The sequence below is a fragment of the Propithecus coquereli genome, unplaced genomic scaffold, assembly GCF_000956105.1.
Source record: "Propithecus coquereli isolate 6110/MARCELLA unplaced genomic scaffold, Pcoq_1.0 Scaffold244, whole genome shotgun sequence".
Taxonomy (NCBI): Eukaryota; Metazoa; Chordata; class Mammalia; order Primates; family Indriidae; genus Propithecus; species Propithecus coquereli.
In genome coordinates this window covers 471,704-498,625 of record NW_012147997.1, presented here as the reverse complement: position 1 = coordinate 498,625, position 26,922 = coordinate 471,704, and the positions used below count along the sequence as shown (strand labels likewise).

At 36.8% G+C, this 26,922-nt stretch overlaps 1 protein-coding gene across 1 annotated transcript in view; it reads right to left on the bottom strand.

Moving 5' to 3' along the window:
• Positions 1–5,026: 5,026 nt before the first annotated feature.
• COL9A1 (collagen, type IX, alpha 1) overlaps positions 5,027–26,922 on the bottom strand; it is a 126,069-nt gene continuing 104,173 nt past the window's right edge. The window contains exons 30-35 of the mRNA XM_012646511.1: positions 26,842–26,874; positions 23,600–23,746; positions 23,337–23,391; positions 20,879–21,067; positions 14,480–14,557; positions 5,027–5,958 (exon numbers count right to left, since the gene is read on the bottom strand). Of these exons, the coding sequence (XP_012501965.1) occupies positions 5,774–5,958; positions 14,480–14,557; positions 20,879–21,067; positions 23,337–23,391; positions 23,600–23,746; positions 26,842–26,874 (687 nt within the window). The 3' untranslated portion in view covers positions 5,027–5,773. The remainder of the gene's footprint in view (positions 5,959–14,479; positions 14,558–20,878; positions 21,068–23,336; positions 23,392–23,599; positions 23,747–26,841; positions 26,875–26,922) is intronic.

Here is a 26,922-nt window from a genome sequence, read left to right as displayed (position 1 = left end):
AAGTGTTATGCCGGAGCTGTTTTAATGAATCCTCGGAATAGTTTTGCAGATTTGTCTATTGCTCTTGTTCTTCAATTATTTTTCACATTTGTCTGTGTCCACTTTCTTGAAACACACAAATGTCTCCTGTTGTGGTTTCCCACTATTGTTTCTTAATACTTCAGTGTTGTGGCATGCACTCTGCTTTTATACCCTCGCCTCTCTCAAAGATTACACAGGCTTCTGAGAAGAGGAGATGCAGAAAATAATTGGATTTGTATCTTTTAAGCCTATGTACTTCAAAGTGACTTAGCCCATTGAATTGTATTCATTGGTTAGTTGATTGCTAAAGTAGCATTAATTACATTAATTTGTTCAACTACTGGGAGTTTCACAAAACAGGCAAATGGTAGTTTTCATTTTTAAGATGTTTTATAGCTGTAGCTATAATCCAAACATTTTACTCAACAAAATTATGCCAGAGTAACTGATCAGTTTGGTTAAATTGAATGAAGCACAGGTGAACACAAAGAAAATTCCTTCAGACAAAAAGATCTGGCATAGCAAAAATGTACCTGAAAAATATGACAAGCTTTTAAGACCAAAGCTAAGTCTAAGAAAATCTAAATGGGAAAAAATTTCCAGTTCAAATCCAACAGTGAGTGAAAATTTCAAATTCAGATCCAATAGTGAGTGATATGTGATACAACTCAAGGAGTTAGCTAACTTGCTTCATGAATTTGTCAAAAGTGAATACTAATAAAGTGGAAAGTTTCACTAAAATTAGAGGGTAGTTAAATAAGATTTAAGTTTATCAGAAGCATGAGTGTTGCTTGACCATGAAAAGATTGTGGGTGTAAAGATGCTAGCTATTTTACAACTTTTTATTTTGCTATGTTTATGTTAAATTATATTTTAGGGATAAATATTTTTCAGTGTATTAATGTATTTAAATTCAGATTGTGTTAGTCATATTTTATAACTATTTTTAAAATAACATTGAGGATGTATTTCTCCCATTTTGTTTGTTCTCTATCTTACCTTATCAAACTATTTAATGTTTAATTCGATATACTCATGTTAAATGAATGGCATTAGTTTTATTCTAAATCCCACATGGATATATATAATGCTTTGAGCCCTTGATTGCTATATATTCATTATGCACAATGAGTTTGTAGCCTATCTCAGCAATAAAGGATTTGACCCTAAATCAGGGAATTCTAAGGTGCAGTTATTAATGCCATGTCTACTTTCATTACTTCTTGTGGCTGAAGTGCCACACTTCAGTTTCATTCTAAGTGTCAACCGCAGGGATGCTCCCAAAGTGCTCTTGTACCAAGTGTGAACCCCACAGCTGCCCAAGGAACCTGTAATTGATCTATTGCAAGGTTTATGTTTATACCATGCTGGTAATTATAGTTTTGTTTGACACGTGAGTCATGATATTTATAACCCATCTCCTTGGCAGCTCATAAGAAGCCTAATGATTTCAGATGAGAATTATAAGCAGAAACAAAAGTCAGAAAGCTGGCAGTACTTTGGGACTTTTGTCCAGAGTGATCACCTCACTAAAATCATTTTAGTGGTCCCTGGGATAAGAAATTTCATAGTTAACTTTTCTCATAAATATAAGCTCTTACATCATTAGCAATAAGACAGCAGGCAATAAGTGATTAAATAAATACATAGCATGTTTTCTTAACAGAAATTAATTACATTAAAACATGCCAGTGGATTTAGACATTAATTTATACTAGGTAATAGTAATGAAATATTCTTGTCTCCAGGTTCCCTTCTGATGAATTAATTAGGTGCTCTCTAAGGAATTTTGTATTTTCACACACAAATTTTCAACTTGTAGGCCAAAGACAAATTCAAATACATCTCAGAAAGCTAGTTTCTTGGACACAATTTTCCTCATTTGTTCTCTCTCCAGTTATTTTACATAACTTGAAGTCAAGAGCAATGTGTGAAGGCATGTTAAGCAGAAAGTTGGCATGAATTGCCATTTACTGAAACTAAAAATAATTATCAGTCAGCATCCTCTTCCTGATACCCAGATCTATCAAATATGTTACACTTCCTCTAGTTAATTATTTAAGGAGCATTTGAGCCTGTATATTTATAGACAGACATTATTACAGTTAGCCCGTTGGACTTAATACTTACTGAGCCACAAGTACTGAAAACTGCCATGTCCTGGGACACAAGTTCACTAAAACAACTAAGTACAAAATGGAAAAGTATTTATTTTACTGTATGAAAAAAGAAGGACTTGACCTATGTTTATTGAATACAAATATTCTCTTTAAAAGATGCTTAAAATAATTTATGTCAATTGCCCATTTATAAATGGCAAGATTGCTAGTTTGCTAGTATATTTTTCCTTAAGACTGTTTTTTCATTCATTTTCAATCCTTTTTCAATATCATTCTTGATATTTGGAATAATTTTATGTGTTTGTAGTGATTTTCCATCTATGTTGGTTTATTTTGAAATGCAGACATTTTAATACCTCAGAAACACTATTATAGCCAAAAAATTAAATAATACAATTAGAGGTGATCTTCTAAAGCAGGGATTTATATTAAGCTTATTTCAGGTGACAAATCAGATTTTACTAATGCTGTTTAAGAATAGTAATATTGGTGTGGTATCCATAATATATTCATAAATAATCAAATTGATCACCTAACCTGATGTAACTAGTCATTCACAATCTTCTGCTATACAGAAGCCAATTACTTGAAACCATGCCAGTGAATTTATGTGCTCAGACCGGGAAGTGATTTTCATAGTTCTTAACCAACCTGTCAGATATCTGGGATGAAAATCATATCATACTACTATAGAAGCCTGGACTAGAAATAAATCAGAAATCATTTGCCCTCAATTAACATGCCAGTTCTAACCAACTTAAAGTATTTACATGTTCTTCTATCAGTGAATGCTCTAGTTGACACTTCGTCCAACTTTTTAAAATCTCTCAAAGACGATTTGGAGATTTCTATTTCGCTGGAGAGATATTCTTGATCAAATTCAGTATCTACTCTTTCATGGAGAGGATTTGCTGAGCACTTTTCTTTGCAATTTCTAAGTCAAGTATCTATTGCTTCTGTAAACTATTTCACTTAACTGAAATTTATAATGGATTGTTCCTGCCACTTGGAATGTGGTAGTTTTGCATAATCTATTTGTAAGTGGTTGTTTCCAGTGTTGTTTCGCGTATCTGTGGAGCTTGTTGTATAGCCTTTATATTAACATATACGAGGTTTGTAAAACAGTTGAGTGAACTATTCTTTGAAATTTTTTATTTAATTTTGTTGTGAATATATTATAGAACTTAAAAACACGTTTATCTAATTTTTCTTTTGTTGTATTTGATTATGTCATGCAGGTTAAAATAAAAGCACTTTGGTGAAAAGATAATTTCTTTGAATTTATTTTATTATGTGTCTCAGCTCCTGAAAAGATTTGCCCCATTTTTATAAAGATTATTTTAGGGAGCTATAGCAGATACCTGTTTCCAAAAATCATCTTCCAGACAAGAGGAAAAACATCCTTTCAGACTGTGTATATGGCACTAATCTCTACAGCCAGGTTGGAATCTTTGTAAGCACAGTTCATGGTAGAAGCACAGAATTAGATGAATAAGCAGTTTTAAAGAAATCCAAATACAGATTACATAATGATTGATTTAACCAATTAGGGGCGAGAATTTTGAAACATATGGAAAGTGATATCAAAAATCCTATTAGTGGGCCGGGCGCGGTGGCTCACGCCTGTAATCCTAGCACTCTGGGAGGCCGAGGCGGGCGGATTGTTTGAGCTCAGGAGTTCGAAACCAGCCTGAGCAAGACCCCATCTCTACTAAAAATAGAAAAAAATTAATCGGACAACTAAAAATACATAGAAAAAATTAGCCGGGCATGGTGGCGCATGCCTGTAGTCCCAGCTACTCGGGAGGCTGAGGCAGAAAGATTGCTTGAGCCCAGGAGTGTGAGGTTGCTGTGACCTAGGCTGACGCCACGGCACTCACTCTAGCCCAGGCAAAAAGAGTGAGACTCTGTCTCAAAAAAAAAAAAAAAAATCCTATTAGTGCTTGCTCCCCCTTGAGAGATTGAGTTCCATAAACTAACTAAAGATACTGACTTTCTGAGCTGTTGTTCTATGCCCTAAGACAAGTCACTCATATGCACTGTGACATGAAGTGAGTATATTAAGTCTGTTGGATAGTTCAAGTCAATGTTAATGAAATAGCAAACCAATGTGATTACAGAAATAGAAAGTGCTTGAGTAGTCAGGAAATACCCATCTTATTGTTAAGTGCTTTAGTTGAGCTGCCTTTATAAAATTTATAAGAAATGGTGAAACATAAATCATTTTTGCAAGTCCTGACTAAGAGGGAGCTAACGAACCATTGGAATGAAGGCAGCGGTTCTTAACCCAGAAACAAAGCAAGGCTACAATTAAAGGAGTCCGTGAATCTCTGAAATGCTATACAAAAAATGTATATGCATTTTTGCATTTTTCTGGGGTATGGGTCCATAGCTTTCATTAGAATTCCGGAAAGGTCCATGAAGCTCTCCCCATAGACAACACACAGAACATCTGTCACAGGGTAGCACTCTGTAGAATAGTAAGGGCTTCTTAATTACTCTGTGTAAAAAAAAAAAAAAACACTAATATTGTAAACATATGCACTGGTCCCAAACCTTTTGGTACCAGGGAACTGGTTTCATGGAAGACAATATTTCCATGGACTGGGGAGGAGGGGAGAGGCAGAGCTCAGGCAGTGATGCGAGTGGTGGGGAGTGGCTGTAAACACAGATGAACAGATGAAGCTTCGCTTACCCACCTGCCACTCACCTCCTGCTGTGCAGCCCACTTCCTAACAGACCACCAACTGGTACTGGTCCATGGCCCAGGGGTTAGGGATGGCAGTTCTATAGAACTACCAGTAGTTTAAAATTTTTTAATGTAACTAAATAAGCTCAGTGATTCCTTTTCATTGAAGACGGTTATTTATAAAAAAGCATGCAAGAGATTAAGAGAAACCGGATTTATTTCTTTGGTACAACCAGAGATGTTACCTCAAACCTTTAAAATAAATAGTCTCGTCAATAAAATTCATGAATGCCAGGGTATTAAAATTCTTTCTTTGCTTTCACATAGAAGAGCTCAAAATATTAACAGGTTTGTGGTACAGTACATACAGTTCAACAAAAATTCAGGCTAAAGATGGAAACTAACATGATATAAGAAAATCATTTCAGGTGACACAGCCCTTTCTTGCCACTCCAGAAAGAGCACATTGATGGGATTTTAAGCACCAGTTCTACTGAATGTAGTGGGATTTCTTTATAACTAGTCTAGTAATCTTCCATATAACTGAAACAATAATCTGAGAACATCTAAATAAAAAATGAAAATAACTACTGCAACTGAGGTAAACCAAACAGTTGTTTTTGTTTATTGGCACAGTGGCCCACAATGTATCACATACGTATAGCACACTCAAGTTCAAGATCCTGGGAACAGGATTATAAATTTATTTAAAGGGAGGTTTGTGTGTGTGTTTTATTAACCAATGACTCTGCTGTCTTCCCTCCAAGGGAAGGAAAGAGGACTTATTGAATAGCACCATTCTTCTAAATCTGATTGTCAAGTAGGACTTCTGTAATCATGTTGAAGGTAATTGTCATCTTTGCCCCAGCTTCAGGTGGTGTTTCTCCTCCAAGCTCCTTCACCAGGCATGGTTTATGCAGAGAGCCACGCAGCACTGAGCCTTTCATGGATCAGGCCCTTTGCTAAAGGCTCGCTGACCAGCCTGCATGGTGCAGGAGGCTGGCTCACAGAAACCGGGAGGGCCAGGAGGTCCTGGGGGCCCAGGCACACCAGGAATTCCTGCCACCCCTGGGGGGCCTCGCTCACCATCCCGACCATTTCTCCCATAGCTGGCAGGGCCTGGGTCACCTGAAACACATAAGAGAGCACACACGTGAACAAGAGAATCCTTGTAGCTGCAAACTGGCAGAAGTGCTGAGTGATGATCGATGATGATGATTATGATGATAAAATCCCTTCATTGGACTTGAGTTTCATGGAAATTAAAAAAAAAAAAAACAGACCTCGGTGTCAGTAGAGCTACACTGTGCACCATGGTAACCTGTAGCCACATGTGTCTGTTGAGTGCCGAAATGTGGCTAAGCCAAATGGAGATGAACTGTAAGTATAAAGAACAACTGGATTTTAAAGACTTAGTGTGAAAAAAAACAAGCTATTAATAATTTTTGTATCTATTACATGATGAAATTATATTTTGTATGCAGTGGGTTAAGTAAATTACATTATTAAAATTAATCTCAGTTGCTTTTATTTTTTTAATGTGGCTACTTGAGAATTTAAAATCATACACATGAATCACATTTGTGGCTCACATTATATTTCTTCTGAACAGCACTACAGTAGCAGCATTCCTGCCTTCCTATGTCTAACAGGTGAGCAACATCCAGGCAAGGAAAAGTGTGACTCATTGGTTAAAAACACAAATTTTGGAAACACACAAATGGCTTTAAGTTCTAGCTCTGCTATTAACAAATAGTGTGACATTAGTAAGTCGCTAACCTCTTAGTTTCTTCATCTATCAAATAGGATAATGCCTTATCATTAAATTCCATGATTGAAAGCACCTGATAAATCAGGGCTACTGTTACAATTATTAAGATATTATTGATTAATGTCTTTTAGAAGACTGTGCCATGAGTTCTACAAAATTTCATGGTATTCTTCTCATCAGCGGCTTACCCCAACATGAACTTCACCACAGCAAGTTCCTTGGGGCCATCTCTTGCATGGCTTCCTCTCTCCATGTTCAACAGTTGTATGTTTCACCCAATGGGGCATATTCTCTGAGGCATGGCACCCCATAACTATGAGGAATTTCTGCTGAATGTTTACCCCAATGCACCAGTGGTGCTTTCGTACTATTAATGCAAAGATGGTGATGAGAAATCAGTGTAAAAGAAAGTGTACATGCCATGATAATATGATATTATAGAGATCTTCATTCCATCCCAGCCATCTTAACTTGGTCATTCGGCCAAAAAGCTGAAAGCCTTATCTACATGTTCAATTACATATTTGTTTAGGCTTAGTTACTTTCCTTCTTTCTCCATGGTTTTTACTTTTCTTTTTCTATTTTAGTGGTCTTATTGCATATGTCATTTTTGGTCTTATTATAGTGGTCTCATTACATATATCTCACATACTTTTAGAAGGAAGGTAGGTTAGAGATCCTATTTTGCATAACATCTTATTCTTCCTCTTGTGCTTACAGTCCACAAAAAGCAATTTCATAAGACAAAATATTAATAAGCTTTAAGGAAGAATAAAAAACTATAGATAAGCAGAGATGTGATTTCCCCTAATTTCTCCCATAAGCTTTCATTCAACTATACTGAGCTGTGATGAAACAGATGATATGTGTTTTCCTCTAATAGCCCCAGCCCACCCCCTAGCCCCCAGAAAGCTTCTCCCTAATCCACGGCATCTACAGATAATGCTACACCAGAACTAAGCCTTTAGCAGCGCCTATTCAGATCCCCTGACACTGGGAGCAGTTAAAGGTTAAGTTGAATTTTTTTTAAGGTTTAAAAGATGAGCCAAGTCTAAATGTACATAAAAGGTGATCTTCTCGTACCTTCTCAGTATAAATGTCCCAAATGAGACTTACCAGGTCTGCCTTAACAGAATCAAATCAAGATTAGAAGGAGAAAATGCCCAAAGGAGAGGTAGAAAATCAAATGACCATAGGGGCTGGGCAGGTAATGTAGATCAAGGGTGGGCAAACTTCAGCCCATGAGCCAAATCCTGTTTCTGTAAATAGTTTTATTAGAACACAGACAAGGTCATCTGTTGACGTATCGTCTGTGGTTACTTTTGCACCAGAAGGGCAGAGTTGAGTAGCTGCAATAGAGACCACGTGGCACTTAAAGCCAAAGAATCTGGTCCTTTACAGAAAAATGTTTATGGGTTTCCTAATATAAAAACATGGGCCTGGATTAAGAAATTGCCCACTGTTTTTACTAAAAGAAAACTTATAGTACAAGTGTAATGAAAACTGGCCACTGGTATTCCATGCATCAGAGTCATGGAGGTAAGAGGGAGGAATGAGGCCCGTGGCGACTGGAGAGTGGAGGCTGGCAAGGCCCTGCTCCAGCTGACAGCTGCTATGGGGGAATACGGGCCAGTGTTGTCAGAATTTCCAATCATTTTCAAGAGAAGCCAGGAAGCTGAGTCTTTAGATAAATATCTCTCAATTTTTTAATGTTAGCAAGTAATACATTTTTTCCAACATTTGTAGGGCCAGCCCCCTGCCTAAAACCTTAAGTTTAAGGGAATTTATTCTCTAACACACAATATTAAAAAGCAGAAGGAAAGCTTTTTAGATTTTCATGTTTACTTCTTGTTTCAACACATTTCAGAAGTTTTTTCAGCTTGCTGAGTTTATTCCAAATTTCTGCTCATCCTTTGAGAAAAAATTTGATGAAGCCATCCTGTCTACCTCTATTTTGCGAAAAGCACATCTAGTCCAATTCTGCCTTTGGCAAATGTAGCAATTTGCCCTTTGGAGCTTTGGATGATGTCGTCATCATCATCATCACCAACACTTAATAAAAACGCTTTCCCTTTACCATGTTTTTACTAAATAATGAGCCATACACTGTGTTCATTATTGAAGCCATTTTTCTCATGTGTAAACTGAGAGTTAGGAAGGTTATTAAATAATTGTCCGTAGTCATATACCTAGAAAGTACTAGAGTTAGAAATGAGGACTCTTAACCACCACCCTAACTCAACTGTATTTTCATACCTGTTGATTTGCTAACTCTGCAGAAGGGTGTGTGCATACATGCGTTTGGGGTGGTGGTGGTGGTGTTTCTTTAATTCACTGGGTCTGAGTTGAAAAGAGTAGAAAGAGGCACAGTAATTGAGAGTACTATTGATTCTTCCAGAGCTTTATCATAAGAAACTAAGATATTTTTCAGAGGTTTTGCCCTATAGAAATGCCAGAGAAAAAAGCCAGCCTTAACATAACAGATTGTCAGTTTCTGATCAGTCCTGACCCAGGGCATTTGCTCTCAAGGGTGCTGAAAACTCCTGTGGGAGCCTCGCTGGTGGGTGACCTTATGTCACAGTCCAGGTCACTCAAGAAGTGAAGCTGATTCACTACATCTACTCAAAAAATAGGCATAAATGGTTAGCCCAGCAGCTGCCTTAATGAATATCCACAAACTATGCGACTCTTAAGAAAAAAAAGACAGTACAGATAGCAAATGTCTTCATTCTGCTTTGCCTGGCTCGGGTGTGTTAGCTATACTAACTGCCTAATGATTATACAGTTTTCTGAAATTTCAAGAAACTATAAAAATGTTGAATGTTCTCAACACAAATAAATGATAAATGTTTGAGATGATGGATATGCTAATTACCCTGATCTGAGCTATATACATTATATGTATCAAAACATCACAATTTACACCATAAATATGTGTTAATATAACTATGTCAATTGAAATAAAATTTTTAAATGTTATTGCCAAACATTTCATGATTTTTAAAAAATGAGTATTGATGTCATTCTCTGTGCAAACACTAGAGGGTAGGCGTGTTACACTGTTGAAGGCCAATCCTAGCTGGAACGTTCTGAAGCGGGCAGCCTCTTACCTAACACATGCCACGAAATGAAAGGGACTGCGTATGTAGACAAAACAAAAACTGTGAAAAACTGTCAGCATTAAATAGGGTATTTGAGGATTAATCCATCCATTATGTAAATTTTTAGTATGTGCCAGGGACTTTCTTACATTTCTTATACTGAGCTTACTTTTGTGTATTCGACAAAGCAGTATTTGTTTAACGAGCTGGTGTAAATTGGTTTATGTAAGACCCCACAACCCAATGAAATAGCTGTAGCAATGGAAATGGGATAATTGGCTACTGTAAAACAGGCGGAAACTGGGTGTTTTGTTTTATTTTTTTTCAATGTTCTTAAGTAAATCTCACCTGTCGGCAAACTTTGCACAAGAAAACTGAATATCCTTGTAGCCTAGTGTGTTCCAGCACAAAGCCAGCTCTAACCTCGACGTCTAAGAAGAAAAAAGCATCTCAGCTCACAAGCACAAAGCCAGCTCTAACCTCCATGTCCAAGAAGGGAAAAGCACCTCAGCTCACAAGTCACTTCCTGGTGTTGTTCACATACAAATGATTCTTAATTTATTACTTTCCCTAGTGAGTTCGAATGTACAAAAAGGAAGTCAGGATCCACTTCTCCTTAAAATTCTCAGAGCACCAAGGAACTGGTCCCAAATGGGCGCGTTTAGTGGCAGCAAACAGAGACGGTTACTCTTAATGAGACAATCCAACCAAACGATAACACTACCTAACCTGTAAAGTCTCAGGGATCACGAATATGATCCACACAGCTCTGAGAGAGGCAGAAACGACCCTAAGTGGTTATGGGACATGCCCAGGTTACGTGGCAAGGGTGGCAAAAACAAACTGAGCATAGTTTTGACAGCCAGCCCATCATCTTGTCCACTGTGTGAACTTAGACTCGGGAAGCATGAGTATCTGCCTCATTATGACCGGAGAAGCCTTTGTCAGAACATGCGACTTTGGAGGTCTGTATTTTCTCAAATGTAAAAAGGAGTAACAATAATAACAGCCAAATTTGCAATGTTTACCATATGCCAGGCACTGTCCCAAGCACTTTTCATGTATGAACATGCACATATGTCCTCCTAAATAACTCTGTAAGGTAGATGTGGTTATTCCCATTTGCACAGGAAGAAACTGAAGCACTAAAAGATTAAAGAATAGCGCATAAGCCCTGGCAGCCCAGCTGTAGGGGCCAGACTTCTTAAATACTTGCCCTGTCTACTGCTGGCTGTGAGAAACAAACTAGATAACATATGCGCCCTGGTTAACAAAGCACTATAGCCAAAACGATAGTGGATGTAATGGTTATAACAAAAATCTATGTAAGCAGTGTAGCATCACAACCCGAAAGGGCAGGTAATATTTAACACCGAACATAGACATAGAATTATAGCATTGTAGTCAGAGAACTAAAACTATCCAGAAAGAATAAAGGAATTCTAATAACCAATAGATAATGAAGGTATTAGTTACATTTTTAAGAAATATGTTAGATACGTTAGCACTAAGAAGAATGATCTAATGATCTTTTTTCCATAAAGGAGGGTTTGAACCCCAAATCTAGCAAAAAGGACAAGAAAGAAAGCTACAGAATATGCTGTTCTGCACGCTTGTTCTTTTAGGTAAGATGTATATTTATCTAGAAGGTTCCAGACAAGCTCCTGCAAAGAGGCTCATTGAAGGCCTCCAGGACTTAAAGTCCTATTACTATAATGTTTGTAAGGGACCAGAAATCACATTCTAAGCTCTACAGGAAATAAAAAAAAAAATGGTCCAGCCTCTCAGTGGACAATTAACCAGTGAAATGACGCACTGCTAACCAGTACTTTGTGACTCTGACTTAGAGTTGAAGTAGATTTTGAAGGAGGCGCAGTCTGGGGTTCAGGGTCATGCTGATTGAGAGATGAGTAACCTATTACTGCTGATCCAAAACAGGAGAAAAAAAGCGGTAAGGGATTAACTGGGGTCCAGCTTTGCCCACAGCTCTCCTTCATCCACCTCAAAAAGCAAAAAGTAGATTTGATATATTAATCATAGTACTAATAACCAACATTTCTCAAATGCCTACTATAGCCAGGAATTGTCCTAAGAACTTTTTGCATGGATTGAGTTTCTTTCATTCTCAGAATTACACCATCAGAGAGATGTCATTGTTATCACTATTTTATGAATGGGAAAACTAAGGTGCATAGAAATTAAGAAACTTGCCCAATGCCATAAAGATAGTAAATGTCAGAGTCGAAATTTGAACCCAGGATATCTGAATCGTAGAGGCCATGCTCCAAACAGCCCATTTTCAGAGTACTAGTTTAGGGGAAGAATGACCCAACAAGCTCTTGTCAGAAACTTGAGAAATTGTTAGCCAAGCATATTCACAGTGTAGACAAGAGAATGTGAGCTGACCTAAAAACCAAAGCCCCCAGCGGAATGAGGATGCTAAATATGGGCCTCCATGCCCGCGTGCTAAAGCACTGACCCAGCAGCAGACCCCGCCTGTCCAGCACCTGCCCTTGGGAAAGTTAGCCTACATTCTTGAAAAATAATTTGGAACTCAGATTTTTCGATAAATAATGCCAGATATCCACTCAACTGAAAAATAACAAAAGTCTAAAATAAGAAAGACTACAGAAGGTTGGGGCATAGTAACTAGAAGGAGGAAAGCAAGAAGAGGGAGCTTTGATGTGAGAAAGGTGGAAGAAAATGAGAGCTCATCGGTGAGACAGAAGTGAGAGGTAGATAGAAATCAAAGGAGGGTGATGATTTTGGAGGTGGGCCCAGGAAAAAAGGGGCAAGGATTGGCCAGAGGAGGAAAGGAAAAGAAAAAGAGAAAGGGCAGATCTTAGGATTCCTGAAAAAGGGAGTCCACAAAATGTTTTAACATATCAGATTTATTAATAAGATTAAATTCCTAGGCAAGCTACAACACACATAATTTTTTTTTCATAAGGGAGCCCATAGAGAGCTACAAGTGATGAGCTTGTTCTACCCTACCATCTTGCCTACACATGGGTGGTCTGACATGCTAACCAGCAAACCAGCAAAGCCCCTCCCCCACTGAGCAATGGCTGAAGAGCATCCCCCATACCCTGCCCATCTGTCAATCAGCTCCCCAGAGTGGTTACTACAGATGGGAAATAACGGGCTTCCTTGTGGCAGTCTGGGACGGTGCACGTACAGAACTGGTCTTCCTCAATTTTCCCATTTTTAAACTTAAAATTGGGGTTTACCAATAGATTTTTTGAAAGTAAGAATCACTAGAAACCATAATATATTTTCAATAAAGGAAAATGTTACCAATACCAATAGTGCAAGTTGTTGGTTCAAAAACTGTTAAATGATTTGTCAAATGAGAGGAGAGCTATCCTATAAATAGATAGATAAGGAAGTAAACTGTGAGGATGATATTTTATCAACTTTAAAACCTATTAGCAATACTGGTAAAGGAGAAAAGCACTCTTAGTATTCTATTTCCTTTCTCTCTTCCAAACATCCATCAACGAATCCAGACTTTATTGTATACTAAAATCTTCTCTTGATCCCATTAATTCCAACCAGATTTTCCTTTTTTTCTCCAATCATAAATTTTCCATTTCCAATCACAAAAATGTATTAATTTGTGAAAATATCTTGACAGACCCATGAATCAGTTTTAGAAAGGCAATATTTGTTTGAGCTATCTCCAGATATATTATTCATATTTTTTTAAAAAGTTTAATGAGAAAGCAATCCCCAGGAGCAATGAAATGGATAATTGGAAAGCAATGATGTTTTGGGCTATAATTATAGCCAGGATTAAATATGTAACTCTCTGGCAGAATTAGAAAACAGTAATTTCTTTTCCTAAATTTCCCTAAACCAAGTTTTCCAAATCCTCCATTGTGGAAGCAAGTACAACTTCACTTTTTTTTTTTTTTTTTTTTTTAATGTACAATCCCTTTCACCTCAGCTCTCCTCAGCAAGAGATACCTAGGACTTTGGGAGCTTTCCTAAGCCATTGCCTTAGCCACTGTAAGAGAATTTGCTGGAAAGGTGCACACATTTATGCTCTTAAACTGAACTGGCTTTCGGCCCTGCTATGCTGCTTCTACAGTTGGGCTTGTAAGCCGCTTCCCAATGGATGAGTGTGTTCCCACATGGACTTGGGTGACAGAGTAGCCAGTGTTTAAAGAGAACAGAACACCCAGTGAGAGAATCTGGGCTCTTCACACAGGGGATATTCTATTGCCTCCATTGATGCAGCTGTGATACGTGGCTGTGTGTGGCTCTTTGTGGCTATGAGTAGGAATGTTCAGGTTTGTATTTTTTTTGGATATGAGTTTTTGGAGGGTCTCGATGTTTGAAAGGGGAGCTTTTAAAATAGAATTTCATTTATTCCCTGTGCAACATGAATAGCTGAAACACAGGTTAATTTTCCTACTGCTCTCGCGTTTTAGATTAAAAATTATATACTAGAAACTGGAAATTGGGCTAGAAATGAATAGGACTCCATTCATTTAGAATTTCATAACAAGTGCATTGTGTCTGGACCTTGACACTATTTTTCTTAAAGCATCTATTTAAGAAATTAATATTTTAAGTCCTGACAGCAATTTTCTCAGAGACTACAGATATAATTTACAGATCATTTAACTCTTCATCAAAGGTGGTCTTTAAAAATCTATGCCAGCCATTATGATCAACTGATATGCTGAAGTGATCAAATAACAATTCTTTTAAAATGTTATACTACTTGCTACCATTTTCTCCACCTCATCCTGCCATACAACACACTTACCTGGGAGACCTGTAGCTCCAGGCAAACCTTTAGGACCTCTTCCAGGAGGGCCACGCTCGCCCTTTTCTCCCAAGTCACCTGCATTTTATTAAAGAAATGTTATTTTTCTATATATCTATACAAATAAACTTCTATATTTTTAAACTTTAAGCAACCCAAAATTCAGAAACCAAAAGGTCATAAAGTTGCCATAAACTTGATGATAGAAAGTATGCAGCAAGACAAAAATCAAGTTCATCACATTAATAAATCTAAAGGGAAAAATATCAAATTGTCGTATCCATCTACCTGTGAGCTTCTGTGTAAAAAAAAATTATATCCGTAGATACCAAAATGACATTTGACAAAATTGAATATGCATTCTTGATAAAATAGTCATTAAAATAAGAATCAATTTTAACATAATAAAATGTATCTATTTCAACCCAAAACTAGCACAATGCTTAACGGGAAATACAAGAAGCAATTCTACAATCAGAACCATGTAAAGATGCCTATTTTATCACTATTATATATCATTATCATATATCATTTGGTTTGAGGAGTAAAAATCATCTGTATTTTCAGATGATATGAGGATATATCTTAAAACTCTAGAAAATCAACTCAAAAACAACTACAAACAATAAGAGAATTCATTGAATGAGCAGGGTACAGAATTAACATATGGAAATCAATAATTTTCATATATACAAACAACCAGTAATAAGATGGAATTTTAAAAGATACCATTTTAAAATATTTAGGAATAAGCTTAATCAGAAATACGCAAGTCCAATATGAAAAAAAATTTAACATTTCTAAAGGACATGAGAAGACTTGAAAAACATTCTTAAATGGAATGACATCATCATAAAAAATTGTCAGTTCTAAGCTGAATTTTCGTCATGCTCCCAATAAAAATAAAAACATATTTTTTAACCAAAGGCAATTCTAAAGTTTGCATAGAAAAACATATTAGCTAGATAATCCAGAAAAACTCCTAAAAAGAAATGCAACATGAAGGGAATTAATCCTATGAGATAGTAAACCAATTAAAACAGTGTGGCACTGGTCCCTGAATACATAAACCAGTGGAACAGAACAGAAATTTCAAAAGCAGGCCCAAATATATATAGGAATTTGATTTATAATAAAAGTGGCATCTTAAAGTGGGAAAAAGTTGAATAATTCAATAAATGATGTTAGAAAATGTGGGTAGTCAACTGGGAAAAAAAGGTAGATGTATATCTCATACCATATTCCAGGATAAATTACAAATGGATCCAATATTTAAGTGTAATTTAAGAATCAGAACAATACAAGGGAAAATTATCTTATAACCTCAGATTGGCCTTTCTATTATGATTTGAAATATGAAGACTTCTAAAAATCAATACAAAAAGGCCAAAAACAAAATAAACAATGAGCAAAATACATGAGCAGGCAGGTCACTAAAAGGAAATAAAAATGGCTCTTAAGTATATGAAAAATTCCCTGACTTCACTCTCATAACAATATAAATGCAATTTTTTTTAAAAAAAAAAAAGATGCTTTTTTTCACCTATAGGCGAGGTAAAAGTTTCAAAGTTTAATTAAACATGTGCTAGCAAGTCTGTGGAAAAATAGGGTAATTTGACAATAGCTATCAAAATTTCAAATGGAAGTAGCACGTTACCCAGCAATTCCAATTCTAGGAATTTATCCCAAAGAGACAGAGATAGAATATATGTTAATATTTTGCACAAAAATGAAGTACGTACAATACTGTTCATTGCAGCAGCCTTGCCGTAATAGCAGAAGATTAGAACTAATGTAAATGTCCATTAGAATGTTAAACACATTATGGTATTTCCACAGAATGGAATACTATGCAGCTATGAAGAGGAGCCAGGAAGCTCTTTGGAATGATCTCCAGAACATACTGTTAAGTGAAAAGGCAAAGTTCAGATCACTTGCTAAAGGACAATATGATTTATTGTTAAAAGGACATAGGGAAAATACATATATCCTTATACATCATTGCTTGTAAGGATATATAAGAAACTAATAATAGTGATTACCCAGTAGGAAGGAAAAAGGAAACTAGGCAAATAGGAGACAGGGGTGGGAGAGAAACCTTTCACTAAATGCCTTTTTGCACATTTTAAAATTTTTGAACATAGTAAATTTAGTATCACCAAAAATAAATTAATGAATTTTAAAAATTTAAACTGTGCTGCCACAAGTGTCTACATTTCACTACTGACTCATTATTTATAGGGAACATATTCTGGATTGCAACCAACCATGTGTATTTACAAGACAGTTGATTGAAATTAGGGATTTAGCAGCCACAGAACAAAGTTCTAGTAATTATCCCAACGCCTGCAGAGATCAAACCCAGCAACTTGGCCTCATTAACACAGTGCTTTAATACCTTAGTTAACTGGTCCTAAATGACTTGCTCCTTGTATAAGGTATTATTCTATTATAAGAGTAGTGTATTATTATTCTACTACGCTATTAGAAGATGCAATGGCATTTCATAACAAATTCTATATATCATTTTTTTCAAACATCTGTATCAGCCCAGTCTCATTCAATATTGAGTCAAATTTACAATTTAAAAAACAAAGTCATGTAAACAAAAATAGAATGTCTGTACAACCATCTGTCCTTAGTCAAATAGTCAAAAATCTCTAATTTTGAAGTGAATGTTTAGTCACAATACTTTGATTTTAGCTTTGAATGTCCTTATGTGAATGTTTTTATGATGAATCAACTACATTTTCAAAACAATTTAAATTTATATAAATATCATGTAAAAATTGAACTCAAGTTGAACTCATTTACATAAGTTTAGTTTGTTGGATGTTTTTTTTTTGGGGGGGTACACACCATCAATATGGCCTTACTATATTAGGAAGATATGACAATTAGTATTTTAAAAGGTAACAGCTTAAGCATTCTTGTTAACTTAGCAATTTAAATGTCATATCACAGTAATTCTGGAGGCTGGCAATGACAAGAGAATCTCTAAATGTGCTACATTATCTGAAAATATAAGATAAAGATGATAAATTAAAATGTAGCTTTCACACTGAGAGTAAAAGTTAAACTTATTTACACATTCTAGCACGAAGCCATACCAACTTTAAATGTTGGTTGCAAGGAGTAAGACCGCTGTGTATCAGTCACAGAAAAACAAATTTAAGATGAGCTCCAAGACAGAGTATACTGTGCAAACTGCTGCTCCACAGCAAACTGTGAGTGTTGTAGGGTTAATCTACTTCTTCAAACCCTGGTCATATCTTCTTTCAAGATGCACAAAAACCAGCTCAGGGAACCAAAGGTCAAGCTTTGTTAGCCTACTCAGTCAAAAAATACACATAAAGAGCTTGTAAAATAAGCTTTAGATAAGGTACGAAGGAAAATATGCAGTTTGAGCAGAAAAACAGCTCATTACGAACAGAATGGAAATCCTCATCACTCTATAGTTGCTATTCATTTCATTTATTCACAAGCTATAACTGATGCTCTATTCTCCATGTGAGCAGATTAACACTGAAAAAGGTGTTAATCACAATTATGACATATATATCTCAAACCTTCATTTGCATAGTGCCATGTCTGTCTGATTCACACTAAAATATATCCAGCTTTACTCAAAGGGACTTAAAATTAATCCATACTGTGAACACTTAAAAATAATATTTATGAAACAAAAGACTAACATAATATTAAGCAAAGTGAACATAAGGGCTGCTAGCTCTCTCGTGTTTCTGATTGAGTGTATACATAAAATGTACACACCTTGGCCCTAACATGTTTGTGTAATATTTTATAAGACATGTCAGTAAAAAAACAAAGAAAAACTATAGGTATGGTCTAAGGTTTGAGGCATATTTCTGCTATAGCTCCTAATGAAAACGTTCCAATGTATTCTTCAGAGTATTTTTTAGGTGAAAAAAAGTGATTAAGACATAACCTGAACTATTAAAAGCATTAACAATAAAACTTAGTTACTTATGTAACAGTTTCTCTAGAAAAAAACTCTCAAAGTGACTGTATGGTAGAGCAAGACTCATACCATCCCTTCTTTACTAGGCATGGGGGGAGAAAGGCAACACGCAACACTGAGATACATCTCTTCTCTAATTGGCTGAAATTTTAAGTTTCAAAATGGTGGAGTGTTTATTCTCAGGGAAAATTTGAGCTGTAAACATTTGGATAGTAGACAACTATATGTTTTCTATTAAATACTACTGTTCATATATGTAGTAGAACAAGAAAAATCAAGTCTAGCACTTAGAATCGTGTATTTCCAAATGTATGACAGCATTGGCCAAGCTATGCTTGATGAATGAATTTAGTGCTTAGTACATTTTCCAAGTTCCAAATATAGAAATATGCTTTTCTTCCTTTCAACATGAGATTTGTCTACTAGAACCAGTCCAGCCCAACCTAGCCACAATTCAATGTTGCTGAAGCTTCCCAAACAATTCACCTTTATTTACAGGGGTTCTCAGTCCCGGCTGCACATTAAAATCATTTGGGGATGATTTTAATCCCAATGCCAGACCAATTAAATCAGAATTTCTGGGAATGGGACCCAGACATCGGTAATTTTTAAAGTTCCTCAGGTGACTCCCAAAGTGCAGGCAAGGCTGACAAAGGCAGCTTTAGACAGATTCCCGAGCTTAGCAAGTGACGTAGCCATTTTTATGTTTTAAAGGAGAGTTCTGTTACTAGCTCAAAGTTAAGCTCTGCCTCAAATACTGAGACTTCCTGTTAGGCAAAGAAAATAGGGTTGTGATGTCTGTAGTCCCTACCTTTCAGTAGAAAATTGGACGATTGTTTCCCACTAGTGCCTTTAGCTGCTTCAAAATCACCTGGAGGGCTTGTTAAACCAGATTTCTGGGCCCCGCCCCTAGAGTTTCTGATTCAGTGGGTTTGGGGTGGGCCAGAGAAATCTGCACTCCTAACTAGGTCTCTGGTGATACCGATGTTCCAGGGACCACTGTTCCAGACCACTGCTCTAAAGTGAACTCAGGAAAGGGTGAGGCATCGTCATCCGTGCGCTCTGGCACAACAGAGCCAAATAAAGCCAACAATCCACCCAGGCAATAGAGTTTCTTAGAAATAAATGATTTACAGTGTGAACTGGGACTAACCATAGAGAGAGCACCTAAGGCATGAATGCCCAAACTAGTAGCCAAAAGCAGGATGAAAATGAATAGGTATGTGATTCTTCTGGAGAAAATGTTCAGTTCTCTTTAAGAGGAACTCTCCTCTCAGCTTGCTTTCTATTTGATATTGTCCACTCTGAAAGCTTTGAAATTGTGCCAGCCTTACAAGAGGCCCCAATTAGAGCTCATTTTTTAACATGTAGCTCTGCATATGCCAAAAAAAAAACAAAAAAACACAAATGTAATTAAATAAATTGTTCCAGCTGAGGATGTAGTTAGCCAATTGCATCAGCAATTCATTTACAGATCCAAAAAGGCAGCTTGCTTGCCCTCTGACCATTCATACCATAATATTTATCCCTGATTGGAGCATAATATTAAAAAAAATAAGTCCCTCTCTTGTTTTTGATGTCATGACTTTCTGAAGTTCCTCAAACAGCTGTCAGTCATTCATCCTATTACAGAAACTCCTCACTTTATGTAGCCCTTTCTGTAAATTATCCAGGGCACGTACATTTAAAGGTGATAAGCTTACTCCCCCTAGCTAGCAAACTCCATCTGAGGCAACCAGCCCTTGCATCACTCCTGCTGAACACCTAACACACTCCCAACCCTGTTTTTCTGCAAAATACTGGACACGAGCACTTAACTTTCTTTAAATAAAAATGGGAGAAACAAACTGTCACATATGAAAGAAGGAATAAAGTCAGATTGTACTTTAGAGCTGAAAAAAAAATCAAAATTTAATATACAATGTCACTTTTTAAAAGAAGAGGGAGGCAGCTTCAATTCATGATGTCATTTTTCTTACGTTCTGCTAAAAAAAAATTGTCAGTTTAAATAACAAATACAAATACTCTAAGGATGGTTGCTAACTTAGAAGAGCTCTACAATGACTTTAGGGTCTCAAAAAAGAAAAAAATAGCTGAATGATCCTTTACCAGAGCCTGTAAAGTTTATTTTGAACCATGACTGAGGCACAGTGTAATTGAGAAGGATCAGCAGAGAAAATCAGGGGACCTTACTTCTAGTATTTGGCCACTGTGGCGGTACAGCAGAGTCGAGAGAACATCATATAACAGTTTTCAAATCTTTACCATCACTACTGTAAAAGAGAGTAATATATCTTCTCATCTTATTGGATAGTCAGGCATTGGTAAAATGTGAATTCCTTGAACTTAGATATAGATTATATACCTGAAAAAGGGAAGTGTGTGTTTTTTGTTTTCACCTGGGCAGCATGGCTTACCTTTTGGTCCTCTCAAACCAAGAGCTCCAGGGGGTCCTTTCATGCCTGGAAGGCCACGAATTCCCATCTGACCTGGGAAGCCATTCTCTCCAGGGGGGCCAGGGGGCCCAGGGGGCCCAGGCCGCCCAGGGAGGCCAGAGACACCAGAGTCAGGACGCTTAAGACTAGCAGCCATCTCAGCAAAATGCTCTAAAAGATAATAAACAAAATCCAGAAAAGTCAGAAACATGAAAGTGATTCAAATGAAAAGAGAGGTATTCCAAATGCCTTTTTTCTAAATGTGTCACCAGAGCTTCAAAAGTGATGATAAGAAATGAATACAGTTAGATCATTTTTCCCTGGACTTTCTGCCAGGAAGCTTTACTAGTGCTTTTTTATTCAGCTCTCCCTTATCCAAATATATCCTATTTGGTCCTGCTGTTTTGAGACAAAGAGTAGAAGATTAAAAAAAACTTAAACTGCAGCCTTTGGAGTGAGTGATGTTCTGGAAGGATGATGTTCAGGATTTTCACCTAAATCCTGGCTGGGTATCTGAAAACCCAGGATGGGAAGAAAAATGAGTTTCCTAACATAGGTGCACATGGATTTCCAAAAGCTTTTTAAAAGCCAAGGGCATTATCCAAAATCAGTATTCAGACACCATTTGAGACCCAGCCTTACATTTTTAGCTTGAAGATATTATATAACCTGAAATATCCTTAGGATTCATGGCTTCTTACAAACCCTCGCTCTCAGAAGTTTTTTTCATGCTTGGTGTAGATAACATTAAAAATAACCTGTTTCTTGGGAATAGTCATAGTCAGTCTTAAAAATTAATAACTATGTGGCCTTTTTCAGGAGCCATTAGATTCAGAATCATCCACTAACGATACGGAGTACAAGAAAATACTCTAAGGAAAAAAGTCTAGGGTAATGTTTTTTAAAATTTGGGGTATAGAGGAGAATATGAATTGGAAAAAAATTTCTAACCAACATTTTTAAATTGTTTAGATGTGAGTATTCTAAATTTGCCTTAAGTGTTAGCATAAAATCATAATTTCCTAGATATGTAACGTTTACAACTGAAATAGACCTTCAAGATAAAGAATGTACAACGAAGAGACTTCTATTTCAAATATGAATGATAATTCCATTCCCATTTGGTTCCAGAAAACCAAACTTCCGGACTTCTCCACAAGTCTACTAAACAAAATGACTGTCTAGAGCTGTGGTTCTCCCAGCCTTCAATCCCTTACAGTCCATGGCCTGTTAGAAACAAGGCTGCACAGCAGGAGGTGAACGGCAGGGGGGAGGAGCCAGCAAAGCTTCATCTGTATTTACAGCGCTGCCTGCATCCTTCGCATCACCACCACATAAGCTCCATCTCCTGTCAGATCTGCAGCAGCATTAGGTTCTCATAGGAGCACAAATCCTGCTGTAAACTGTGCATGCCAGGGATCTAGGTTGTGCACTCCTTGTGAGAATCTAATGCCTGATGACCTGAGGTGGAGCTGAGGTGGTGATGCTAGCACTGGGGAGCAGCTGCACATACAGATTATCGTCAGCAGAGAGGTTTGACTGCACAATAAATGTAATACCCTTGAATCATCTGAAATCATTCCCCCAACTCCCCACTGATCTGTGGAAAAACTGTCTTCCATGAAACTGGTCCCTGGCGCCAAGAAAGTTGGGGGCTGCTGGTCTAGAGAACATAAAAAAGGAGAGTATCCCTTCATGACAGAATTGGTTACCCAGAATAATATAATTACTAATATCTGTTAGAAGGCTCCAACGAATAGGGTCTCCTCAGTTATAGGATATTTTTATACATCTTCATTTTCTGTGTGATTTTATCACTAGACCAATTCTGAAACAGCTAGCATAACCAGGCCAATCCCTGAAACAAATAACAATTGCTATAGCTACAGATGAATTTACATAAAGGTTAACAACTGTGAAAATATATCATCAATTTGGCAAAAGGCTAGTTATTGATTTTCTGAATACATGGTACACGAATGGAGATCATGTCCTTATGTTTCTCATGGTCATGGAGTTTGTCATTTGCTTCTCACAACTCTAGAGAGAGTCTGGGACAGTGCAAGGTACACACTAAGAGGTAAGATCTTAAGAAGGGGAGGGACACCTGAGAATTTGTGTTCCAAAGGAAGTGTGTGTCTCTGTGCGTGTGTGTGTGTGTGTGTGTGTAATTTCTTACAAATTAGCCCCCTGGCACAAAAAAAAAAAAAAGAAAAAAGAAAAAGGCTAATGCAGAAAAATGGTATTTTACTTTGAAGCTACAAGCTATTGTGGAGGGCAACAACTGAATAAAACAGAATTGGCATTAATATTACTCAAAATCTCCCACTTTAAAGCATACAAAAAGTCATTATTAATGAGCCTTGCATACTTACGAGAATAAAATCTTAAGAAGCAAGAGTTTATGGTGGAAAAAGTCAAACTATTGTGATTTATTTACCTTGCATGACTCTTATGCAAACCTGCTTAATGTGCTGATCTGTCGGTGCTCTACCCTGGGACAGAAAAGAAAAAAGGCAGTTTATACGTGGAACCACAAAGAGAACATTGTTAAGTTGTAAACTGACGGACTTGGCAAGAAGTCTTGCAGGTGGCTGGATTTACAACAAAAGAATCCGTGGTGAGGAGCTGATGCCTAGTCTGGCCCCGCTGCTGTGGGATGGAGTCTCCAGAGGGAAACCACGGGGACTGCCCACCACTCACCGGAGGGCCCTGGACACCGGGCAGGCCAGTGGCACCCTGTTCTCCCTGCACTCCTCGGGGTCCAGGTGGTCCTCTTGGTCCTTCCACTCCAGGAAGCCCCCGAATTCCTTCAGGTCCTCTCAAGCCAGGCTCCCCAGGGTTACCCAGCTGGAACGAAATAGCACACTATAAAACCAGAGCTGAGCACAAGTAATGTGCCTGCTTAATATCAATGCCAACATGTGAAATTTGGGGTTTCCTACATTCTAGCTATGTCCTAACAGGTGTTCCTTCAGAGGCCACAAATCCTTTACCTTTACCCCAAGGTGAAGACACGTAATGCCACAGAACAACTCACCTGTCTCTTAGAATTCTAGTTCAAGTAAACTTTTAAAAATCTTTCTTTCTGGTGCTGTGATTATTGCAAAATATTCACTGGGATAAAACATTTTTAAAACCACATTCTTCATAAAGTAAGCCACTTCCTTAAGAGCAAGTTAGCTTTTAATAGGGCTTGTTAACATTTTCTGGCCACACAAAGGCCACTGAGTTCCTATAAGATATGTTACTTTGCATATCACCAATGCAGCAAGCATAAAATAAAGATATTTCCAAGAAGATAAGTTATTTAGCCTTTATAACATTTTTTGGAAAATGTGAAGATACCAGTTGTATCCAGTAATTATAAAATACTAACACAAACAAAGTCAATGCACTTAAAATTCCACATTTTAATGCTGCATTTAAAATATTCAACCAGAAAAAGTTCACAATTTGTCTAAGTACTAAGGAAGTTAAAAAATATAAATACTAAAGTTAAAAATAAACCACTTGCTTCCTTAGCTCAAAAGCAAATAGAAGTTAGATTTTTTTTTCTGAAAGCAGACCACTAAAATCATTTAAAAGTCTTCATCTACAATAACTGCTTTTAAAAGAGACTAAATTAATTCACTTTTTGTTAAACTAATTGTTAAATTTCCTCTGGTAGAATTTGTAAAGTAGCTCCAATGTACTGTTGTTCAGAATAAGAATGAGAAGATAAAAAGACAGGAGGTGCCAATGGAATGCTAGTGTTCAAGATATGAATGTTTATAAAGCAATTTAATCCTGCTTTTTCATGTGCACCATTTATCTAGAAAAAGCTAACTCTTTCATTCAAATGCTTTACGGAAGGTGATAAAGCGATACTTTCACTAGACCCATTCAAATAAAGCTCAGCAAATGTGCTTTTTCCAATCTCTCTTTATGCAAAAAAATTGATATTCATCTAAGTCAACTTGCCAAAATTGCTTCTATGAAGAAATTATGGCTTAAAGACTTCCTGAAAGAAGGTGTCAACAAGGAAAGCTAAAGATACAATGATGGGAGGCTGCAAAATTGTCAGGTAACCTAGGGTGCAAAACTATAACAACTTCTAAAACAACCCAGAAGAGGAGGCAAAATGAACTCAGAAATGTACTAAAGAACTGGCAGAAAATAAAGGAGACCAAATCAGAGAGTACTATACTACCGGCAATGGCTGAAATATTGCTACAATAAAGGACAAGAACTTCTTGATGAAAAGATTAAGGGATGATATGGCCAGAACATCATAAAGGGCCTTAGGTCTTTAGGAAAGAATTCCTCAATTGAGGAGTGGTATGCTGAAGTAGAAATGAGGTCACAGATATCTACTACTCAACGAGTTGGCCTTGCTGAAATCAATGAGGAAAGTAAAAGTCTTTGTGTGAGTTACTATTGCCCCTGATTCTGAGACAGTGTACTTCAATTTCATCAGTATTACCTGGGCAATGTCAGGTAAGACACAGTAGGGAAGGAGGTGATGAATCAAGGCCTAATTCCTAATACTATATCCAAATCTGAATGAAATTAACTTATGTTGACCACTCTATGGTCCATTTGATTTTCTTCTTTTATAGCTTGAACTGAACTGAGTATTTCTAGATAGTGAAGTAGGATTTCAATTACTAAACTCTATCATGGTTTACTTTTTTTTTTCTTCTTCAATTCTAAACCATTTCTGTCAAACATTCTTAGGCATAAAATGTTACTTGAAATTTGAGACATGGTGTTTAGAGGCAGGGAAATTAATAAAACGTATCAATATTCATCTTGTGGTATGCAAAGAACCCAAGGCTGGGCACTGGAACCAAGTCTGGGTGGTTCCTCCTGGAGAAAGTGGGGCTGGGAATGGATCTAAATGCTTAAGCAGGACGTAGCTATTCCAAGGAAAGAGGAAGAGTATTCCAGGCTAGGAAAATGGAACAAAGTGTTCAACAGCATGGCATGTAAAAAGACATGCAAATAGATAAAGTTTCAGATATGTAGGTGATGAGGTTGGTGAAGCAAAGAACATTTCATTGAAGGCTTTGTATACCTTGCTTTAGAATCTGACTTTATTCTATAAAATCATATTCTTGAAGAGTTTTAAGCAGAGGAGGTTTACACAGTGGATTTTATTTTTTAAATCTAAGTTACATTGGCTGCCATGAAAATAATATGTTGGACAGGGACAGAGAGGAGTGGGAGAGATTCCAGAAATAGGAAGGACTTGGAAATTAACTGGGAGCTTGTGGTAGTGGCATTTGAGATTAGGATCTGAGCTTCATCTTTTCTCCTTATACTTTCTTAAGTTTCTGATTGTGTTAGATGTGCATTCTTTTCAAATTAGCAAGTCATCTCAGGTTTCCTACTAACTGGTTCTGTAATTCTGAATATATCTAATCTCTAAGGACATCGGTTTAGTTTCTGTAAAATGACAAAAATTGAACAAGACTGTCATTTTCTAGTTCTAATAATCCTGTTATATTTTCTTATGTATTATGCTTCTATCTTACTACCCCAACTAGAGCACACAGGAGATTAAGAAAACCACTGAAATATTTTGCAATGGTATAACTGCCAACAAAATTCAATTATACTCTCATCACCACAAAGCACAAGTCACTTCTTTAAAAATGACCCATTTCGGGAAGAAATTAGAGTATTATTACCATGTAAGACTCATCGAGCCACTTATGATGTGAAGAAACACTTTCGTTAGAGTGGTTAGTTCAAAAGGTAAATCCATTTACACCACTGTAAGTTTTTTTCTATTGAATTAATCTATTACCTAAAGAACAAATTTAGACATTTATTTCTGTGGTGATAAGTCCTTTAAGAATTGAATTATAGAGAATGATTTCATAAAGCAGGACATTACATTTTATACAGCTTTATTGCTATTTTTAATTTTTTATGCCATTACTGTTCATTATACTTACAGATCCCTTTGGGCCAGGTAATCCTGTATCTCCCTAAATCAATAAAACAAAATTATATTAGAATAATGCATTCACATCTGA